The sequence below is a fragment of the Phytophthora infestans genome, genomic scaffold (genome assembly GCF_000142945.1).
Source record: "Phytophthora infestans T30-4 supercont1.6 genomic scaffold, whole genome shotgun sequence".
Lineage (NCBI taxonomy): Eukaryota > Oomycota > Peronosporomycetes > Peronosporales > Peronosporaceae > Phytophthora > Phytophthora infestans.
In genome coordinates this window covers 779,469-788,655 of record NW_003303753.1, presented here as the reverse complement: position 1 = coordinate 788,655, position 9,187 = coordinate 779,469, and the positions used below count along the sequence as shown (strand labels likewise).

Genomic DNA, 9,187 nt, shown 5'->3' with positions numbered 1-9,187 from the left:
TGACAAAGTAGGTGGGTGTGTTTCTGATGGCGAAGAAATAACTCTTTGTTCTGGCAAGTTCGAGGCTCTTGACAAAATGCCTCAAGCCACGGGCCTGATGGTGACTGGTGCCGACGCTATTAAACCAAGATCGAGTGATGTTGACGATATCGAGGAGGATGAAGAGATTGCCTTTATGGAAGATCTCGAAAATCCGGAGGCGGTGCTTCGCATGGCTGAACAAGCTGCGGCTGCTGCTGAGTTTTCAGCAATAGAACCGAGATAGTGGCAAGCAGGTGCATTCGGAATCCATATCACTTCACACCGTCTTGTAGTTGTGGACTCACTTAAGTGTATTGACAGTGGATCGACCTCGGAAGTGCATCCATACGAATCAGTTTTGCAAGCACAACCAAGTTTCATCATTCTTCCGCCCTAGAATTTGGTTAGCCCCACTCCTCCCCTCGTTCCTGTAGGTGTTACTCTCGAGCAATGTGCCGGCTGGTTACCGAGCAGTTCGAAACCTTTCTACATGTCTAGAAGCAGACGGCGCGAATCACTGATGGCCTCGGCGATACTCTTGAGCACCGTCACACCTTCTCGTCCATCGATGATGCGGTGGTCGTACGTCAGCGAGAGGAACATCATGGGGCGCGGCACAACCTTGCCCGCATGCACCGTCGGGCGCATTTTGACGCCGTGCACGCCCAGAACAGCCGACTGAGGTGCAGTCAGCATTGAGGTGCTCAACAGAGCTCCGTTCACGCCGCTGTTCGAGACCGTGAAGGTACCGCCCGCCAGATCCTCTAGCGCCAACGTGCCGTTGCGGGCCTGCTCACCCAGCGTTGTCAGCGTCTTCTCGATGTCCACCACGCTCAACTTCTCCACGTTTCGGAGAACAGGCATCACAACACTGATCAAAAGTGAAGACAATGAGTAAGTCAGTTGAAGAGGCGATGATACTACAGTTCACCAAAAATACGTACCCACGCTCCGAGGCGACGGCCACGTTGATGTCGACGAAATCGTTGTAAACGATCTCTTTGGCGTCCATGTCGATAACTTGAAGGGTAAAGAGGAACAATACAAGTTAGACTGACGAATATGGAGCTAGCAAGTACTTATACGTACATGAGTTGGCCGCAGGAATACGCTGAAGCGCCTGCGCACTGGCCTTGAGGAACGACGACATGATGCCAAGCTTCACACCGTGAGTCTTCTCAAAACTGTCACCAAGCTCTTCACGAAGAGCGATCAGGTTGCTCAGGTCGCACTCCTGGAAGGTTGACAGCATGGCAGCGCTGTTCTGCGTTTCCTTGAGTCGGTGAGACGCGCGGACCTTCAAAGCGCTCATCTGAACGCGAGTCTCGTTCCGGTTGTATCGTCCCGTGGCAGGCGCAGCCGGGGTGGGAGCCGAAGGCTTTGACGAAGCGGCTTCGGATAAAACTGGAGCTTTCTCTTCGGGTGTAGAGACGGCAGCAGCAGCCGGGGCAGATATAGAGGCTGGAGCAGCAGACTCAGTTGGGGCCAAAGCTGCCTTGTCGATCACGAAGAGAGGCGAGCCCACTTCGACAACATCCTCAAGTCTCGCCAACACGCTTGTCACCTTTCCGGATACGGGAGCGTTGACGTCCACACTCACCTAGTCAAATACACGCAAAATACTTCAGTCAATAAACAATAAACTACATGCAGAGCACAGGCATTTTTTTTCTCGCACAAACGAAAAGCCCACCTTGTCTGTCTCCACAATGAGGACAGCCTCATCAGCACGAACGTAGTCGCCAGCGTCTATAACACGGCAAAAGCGACATGTTAGCAATGTTGGCATCACTACAGCACTCAACAAACGAAGCTCACTCTTGAGCATAGTCACAATTGTGCCCTCCGAGATGGAGTCGCCCATGGACGGCACATGGATGGTCTCGAGGTCCTCGCCAGCAAGCGCTGCAGGCGTCGTAGTCTCCTCTGCCGGATCAGAGTCACTTGAGGATGCAGCGGCCTGCTTTACCACGCTGAAAAGAGGGGCGCCCACCAGTACGTTGTCGTCGATCTGGGCCAGCTGAGCCTCCAGCACACCCGAGAACGGCGCGCGAACATCCACGCTGACCTTGTCAGTCTCCAGCACGACGACCACCTCGTCAGTGCCCACAAAGTCACCAGGAGCTGCACCACCAAGCTGAAAATGTCAGCATCATTTTCTCCCCCGGAAGGAAACAGAGCGCCTCGTACCTTTCGTCCACTCGACCACGGTTCCCTCTGAAATGGAGTCGCCCATGGACGGCACAGGCACAGACACAGCGGCAGCGGCAGCTTTAATACAAAATTCCCCACAACCCCCCACGTCAATGCGAAGAGATCCAAAAGCAAAGTCCAGAGCTACGTACCCGAAGAGAAAGCGCGAGCCAGGATCTGCGCTTGCAAGTGCAAAACGCTAAGCTCAAGGCACAATGCACACAATTAGTATTTAAATGCTACAAAGCTATAGAGCCTTGGTACGGTGCACCTGTTGCGCTGCTGCATGGAGTTGCTCACTATGGAGAGCGAGTGCGTCTGTCGCTGGACGGCAAGCGCCACCTGCGAGCGCGCGAATCTGGACGCGGAGGTAGCGGCACGGCGCGCTAGGAGGCGGCTGCTACGCATGCTCCTGCCGAGGGCGTGGAAGCTCATAATCTGCGGTCTCTGCTGACAATCAAATTTAAAGCGCTGGTAGCACCAGCACACCAGTCGTACACAACTTGTACATAATCGTACCTAGCAGGCTGTCACATATTTTCGGAATAAAACAGTTTTGAAAACTTCAAAAGGGTGTTTTGTACTTTTTCTGAGCGTAGTACTGTACCCTGCGGAAATGCCTGCGTACCGGCAAGTTGCCTGGAGAGGTTGCCGCCGGCAACCTCTCCAGAAACCCTAAGCACGTAAATAGTTCTTGTGAAGCATATCTAGATCAAGTATACCTACATGTACAGCGTAGGCTTAATACATCACCAAATTATCCAATTTTTACGATATTACATCGTGAAATACGGTACATAGCCTGTTACTGATCAGTTTAATAAGTTGATAAGTTTAGTATAATATAACCCAATGTACAAAAAGCAAGTACTCCCTCCGTTTCACATTACTTGTGACGGGGTCACACAGCACCTTGCGCTAGAGGAAGTTATCTTCCGAGAGTATACAAACTCTCAGTGAACGGCAGTTCACAGGTCCCCTCTTTAATTAAAGAGAGCGAAGTGACCTAAATAAGGTAGATTGTAAACTGAGTATATTTATAGGTAGGTTAAGTTTGAGGTTAATACAAACTATCAGTTACCTATAGTAATGCAATGTCATTTAACCAATGGTTGGTTTTGAATGACCTTGGTACCTTGTACCAAATATCCCGGAGTATGACATGTCATACTCCTGAAGTGTGAAGTGTCACACTTCATGTAACCAGGGTACACTTAGTGCTACGTACCCCGTTACATCCTCCCCCACTTAGGTTCGGTTTACCGACCAATCAGAATGAAGAGATGTTCGTCACAAACTCTCATTCTCAAAGTCGAAAACCATCGACTCGGCCGCGCGAGCGCGGCGGAGGCTCACTTTACAGTTAGAGCCTCGAGCAGCAACCTGTGCGCTCTTCGTCAAGGTCTCCACTTCGACCGTTAACATGCCTCGTGGCACTGCTAAGAGCGGTGCTAAGACACGCTTCAAGGCTGCAGCCGGTAAGGCGCAGGCCAAGAGCACTAAGCCTCACGGCAAAGGCTCTGCACTTAAGGAGGCTACTCAGGTGGCCTCCGAGGCGATCGGATCCTCGGGTGACGCGGCTGCGGACAAGCGCGCAAGCAGGCGCCGCAGTCCGTCGCCCTCGTCTTCAGACAATCGTCCGAACCCTCGGTTCGTAGAACATGAGTTCAACTCGGGCAGTGAGGACGATGCCGAGTTCGAGAGCACTCATGATGCTCCTGCGGGCTCTGTGGGAGGGCACAGCCCAGTGCCCAGTGAGCACAAAGAAGACAGCGTGCAGTCGTCCGCTAGTGATCACGGTGATCACAGTCCCAGGACCTCTGTGCGCTCTGAGAGTCCGGCCGTTAAGGCTAAGGGCACTCCCAAAGCCGGTGGCGATGAGGAAGGGAGTCCTCGCAAACGTCTCTCGCTTGCCGAGGGTCTTGCGCGCGCTAAGGCCTCTAAAGCCGAAGGCGCCAAGCCCTCAAAGAAGCGTACCGCCTCTAAGTCTCCACTCCGCGAGGAGAAGGAGACTCGACGCTCCTATCAGAGTCTCTTCGGCTCCTCGGATGAAGAGGAGGAGAAGGAGGAAGAAGAGGAAGAGGAGGGTGCCATTGTTGAGCCCCGGGAGGTCTCGAATGACCTCGACCAGCAGCAGGAGGATTTCCAAGCTGCCCAGCGTGTGCGTGGGGGTTCGGTGGCGGCACCCGTCAGCCAGGGAGCTGCCATCAACTCAAGAGGGTATTGGCCTCCCGAGGAGAGCTCTGGGGCTGACCTCTTCTTAGAGCTTCTCGTCGCTCCTCGTGGCCTTGTGGGCGGCCACACTTCTAGGGGCATCTATGAACGAGCCCTTGTTCAGAAAGAACAGTTGTTCGTCGACAACGTGGAGGCTGCTCGGTGTGTGCTTCTCGCGCCACACCGCATTCCCCTTAAGGACTTCACGACTTGTCGTAAGAAGCCCGAGACCCGGGGTGGTCTCTATCCTGTTTGGGGATACCCCTGGGTTATGCCCGAGAACTGTCCCACATGGAGTTCTTGTGAGGACATGTTCTGGGCGTGGGTGGAGACTCTCAAGTACTCGCCCACGGAGTTATGGGAACTCCATGAAGATCAGCAGCTGTCCCACATCCTGGACCAGCGTGATCTTCGTGTGAGGTTTGCCCACTTGATCAGCAAGCGTATGCTGCCAAGGGACATCCTGAAGCGCGCGGCTTCTAGCGCTCACGATGAGCGCGGGTACGGTATGTATTCATCATCCGTACCCCGTTCGGGCAAGAAGCCCCGGACTACTTATGAAGCTGCCGCCGCTTCTGTTCCCAGATTGCGACAGCCTTCGGGCAGTCAATCAGGAGCCGTTCAATCGGCTCCCACGAGTTCTCGGAGTGGGCATAACCCCTCCACTTCACGAGGAGCTGTCGCTTCCCGCGACACCGTTGCTCCTGGAGGATCCGCTCCACGTGGAAGTGGACTTCTCCATTCCGGTCAAGCAGGGGCGGAGGTGCCCTCGTACGAGTACGAGTACTCGGCGCCTCCCGAGAGCCACTCTCGTTCGAGTGCTCCGACTGCGGGTCCGACACGGGACCCTGAGGTTGACCGCCTCCGTCAACGTCTCCTCGTGCTTGAGATTGCACTTGGCCTTGGGACTGGCGGTAATGCTGCCGCCCAGGCCGGGAATCAGGGCGAGCTCGCTCGTCTTGCGGGTCGCCTGGACCTGGTGGAGCGAGAGGTCGCGAGCCTGCACCTGCGGGTGGACCGCCGGGCCTCTTCGTCCGATCTGGACGAGGCCTTTTGCATGATCCGACGGATCGAGGCTTTGTTGCCACGTCCGGAGCCGCCTGCGGCACACTCCCAGACGTACGCGTATGGTGCGTACCCGGCGTACTCAGCGTACTCGGCGTATGGCGCCGGGGTCCGTTCGTATGGAGCCCCTCCGGCGTACGGTCTTGACCGCAGCCTTGCCGTCCCGACCGAGGCTTGGGTGCCTGCTCCGACGCCCTCGTCGACGACTGTGACCGGCCCTCGCTTCGAGGAGCTGGGTCAAGGGGGGTCTGCGAGTCAGCAACCCCCTGCGGGTCAAAGTACCGCTTAAGACGTCCGACATAGAACGTCGGGTGCGTCGTCATTGACTTTGGAAGGTCGATGGTGTACGACGCACCATGTCTGGCCAGGACTGCAAAAGGTCCGATGAAGCGGTGCTTCAGCTTGTTGCTGCCGACAGAGCTGACAGTGTCTAGCGGTAGGTTCCTCGTGTCTAATAGCACTAAGTCCCCCACTTTAAATACACTTAAGTTTCCTCTTCCATGTTTGTCTGAGTACTCCTTTTGTCTATCCTGGGCCGCTGCCATGGCATCGCGGACCCTGCTGACAATGTTCAGCTTGGTATCCATAAAGGATTCCACCTGTTTCCGCAGCGAAACTGGCCTCACATCCGAGACCTGGGAGGAAAGGGCTTTCCGAGCCTCTCCCCCACTTAGAATAGAGGAGTCAGTGTTTCCTCGAAGAGTGAGAGGCACTCTGGGGTGGCGGAAGCCGTTCAAGTAGAACGGCGTGAACCCCGTGGACGCGTGCACCGCGTTGTTGAGCGCAAACTCAACAACTGGAAGCTGCGTCGACCACGTACGTGGCGCTGCCGCGCACACACTGCGCAGAGTGTCCTCGAGCACTCGATTGACGCGCTCTGTTTGGCCGTCTGTCTGCGGATGATCCGCAGTGGACATCTGCAGACGAGTTCCCAGTAAAGGGAACAGCGTTTTCCAAAACGCAGCAGTGAACCGCGGGTCTCGGTCCGAGACAATCGTCTCCGGGAGACCGTGATAGCGGAACACGCCATCGACGAACAACCTTGCAGTTTGTTCGCCCGTCACAGTGACGGGAACTGGAGCAAGATGTACCATCTTGCTCAGCCGACACACGAACACCAAAATTCCGGTGTTGCCGTGTCCGTCGGCGGGAAGCCCAAAGATGAAGTCAAGACTCATCGACTTCCAACAATCAGCCGGTACGGGCAGGCTCTGTAGTGGAGCCGAAGAGTGCCCTGCCGGTTTAACCCGCTGACATGTTTCACATGTCTTGACGTACCGGGCGACCCACTTGTACATGTGGGTCCACCAGAAGGACTGAGAGACCGACAGAAAGGTCTTCTCGCGGCCCAAGTGGCCGCTGGAGGGCGCGTCATGCGCCTCCGCGAGGATGTCGAACTTCAGATCCTCGTCGTTGGGTACAACCACCCGTGGAGGATCAGTGGGCTCTACCCGATAATAGAGGAGGCCCTCCTTCAACTCATATCGGTGGAGCCGTGAGCGCTGTCGCGACGAGAGCCAGTCGGACTTCGCGCTCGTTCCGGCCTTAAGGAACTTGACGATAGGCGCGACAGCCTCATCGTCCCGATACGCCATGCGTATCCGATCATATAGATCCGTTGTCACCCGCGTGATGTGGGCCAACTCATAGTCGGGACGCCTAGAGAGGGCGTCCGCAAGCACGTTGAGCTTGCCCGGCTTGTACTCGACGCGGAAGTTATATTCCGCGAAGAAGGACAGCCACCTCGCCATCCGTTGGGAGAGGTGAGGCGAGTTAGTCGCCGTCCTCAAGGACGCGTGGTCTGTGTAGATCACAAAGGGCGTAGAGCCCAGAAGGTGAACACGGAACTTCACAAGGGCATATTTCATTGCCAGGAGCTCCTTGTCATGGACAGGGTAGTTCCGCTCGGCGGCTTTGAGCTGCCTGGACTGGAATGAGATGACTCGTTCCTGTCCAGCCGTGTCGTCCTGCAGCAATGCACACCCGATGGCGTAATCGGAGGCATCGCAGACGACGCTAAACGGCTTCGTCTCGTCCGGCAGAGCCAGGACAGGGGCCTCTTGGAGACTGGCCTTGATGCTGTCAAAAGCATCCTGGTGCTCTTGCTCCCAGCGCCAGTCGACGTCCTTCTGAAGGAGGCTCGACAAAGGCTTAGCGAAGCCCGCGTACCCAGCGCTGTACTTGTGAAGGTAGTTGGCCAAACCCAACCACTTTCGAAGATCCTTCTGGGATCGGGGCGTCGGCCATGCTGCTATGGCCTTGACCTTGTCTGGGTCAGCCCGAACGCCCACGTTGCTTACGAAGCAACCGAGAACTTTGATCTCTGGTGACGCGAAAACGCACTTGTCGATGTTGGCGTAGAGCTTGTTCGCTCGCATCACGTCCAACACTCGACGGAGGTGTCCTAGATGCACCTCCATGGCCGTCTTGCCTCCCTCGGCACGGCTATGGACGAAAATGTCGTCGAAGTACGTCTGTACGAAGGTACGCAAAGGGCGGAACAATTGCGTCACCAGGCGATTGAACGTCGCCGGGGCGTTAGACAAGCCCTGCGGCATGACGAGCCACTCCCAAAGCATGCCGCTTGGAGTGCTTACCGCGGTGAGCGGGATGTCACTCTCTCGCATCAGGATTTGGTAGTATCCGTCTACCAAATCCGGCGCACTGTACAGTACGCTCCCGGCCATGTTGTTCAACAACACATCCTTTCGTGGGATCGGTGTTTGGGCCGGCACCGTTGCGTTGTTCAGCTTGTTATAAGCGTGAACCAGACGCCACTTTCCGTTCGGCTTACGAGCGCAGAAAGTCGGCGTCGAGTGCGGGGATTTCGACTCCCGCACCATGCCTGCCTTCGCTTTCGCGGCGAAGAAGGCATCAATGACCTCGCACTGTTCGCGCGGGAGAGGCCATTGCCTCGTGACACAATACTTTGTGCCGGGCACGAGATCAATCTCGTGCCGTACGCCTCGATCCGGTGGGAGTTGGGTCGGTGGGTGTTTATTCACCACGTCCGCATACTCCGTCACCAAAGGATACACCGGATCCTTGGGGTTCTTGAGAATCTCAGAACCCAAGCGCGCCTGACGCTGCTTGTTCATGTCTTCCAGGACGTTCTCGTCCAAGACAGAGGAGGAGTTCAGCTCCTCCTGAGTGGTCTCAGGTCTTATGAGTACCATCTCAGCGATCTCTCCAGCCTTGAGGTTGGCCAGGAAAGACTCAGCCGTCATTTCCTCGAGGTTCAGTATCTCTGCAACCTCTGGCAACTGTTCCAAGTGGACACCAGATGCCTTGACGGGTAAACCCGTCTCGCTATCGAAGATGTGATAGCACTCTTCCACCGGCCTTGTCGGAGGAGCCCGGGCCCTGGACTCCGAGTCGCTTGAAGCGACGTCGATCGGAACGAAGTTCGGATCCGACTTGAGGCGGCGGCGGCGTCTTTGCCGACGGCTTCTGTGACGGGGAGCTTTGCTGCCCACGTCTAGGGATGTCGTCGCTACGACATCCGAGGCACTCGTGGCCTCGTGTGGTACTGTTGTACCCACACAGGAAGCGTGTTCCACGCCTTCCTCTTCAGTTAAGGTCTGGGCGACCGCGTGTGGCACTGTGTTACCCACACAGGAAGCGTATCCGACGTCTTCCTCTTCAGTTATGGTCTGGGCGACCGTGTGTGGCACTGTGTTACCCACACAGGAAG

At 56.0% G+C, this 9,187-nt stretch overlaps 1 protein-coding gene across 1 annotated transcript; it reads right to left on the bottom strand.

Annotated features, from left to right (window-relative positions):
* Nucleotides 1-317: 317 nt before the first annotated feature.
* Nucleotides 318-2,669, bottom strand: PITG_22743 (dihydrolipoyllysine-residue succinyltransferase component of 2-oxoglutarate dehydrogenase complex, putative; the record flags this gene model as incomplete). The annotated part of the gene is made up of 8 exons (XM_002905248.1): nucleotides 318-892; nucleotides 966-1,041; nucleotides 1,111-1,621; nucleotides 1,715-1,770; nucleotides 1,840-2,145; nucleotides 2,212-2,292; nucleotides 2,367-2,413; nucleotides 2,486-2,669. The coding sequence occupies 8 exons, from the start codon at nucleotides 2,647-2,649 to the stop codon at nucleotides 508-510; spliced, it is 1,626 nt and encodes a 541-aa protein (XP_002905294.1).
* Between the last annotated feature and the right edge of the window lie 6,518 nt (nucleotides 2,670-9,187).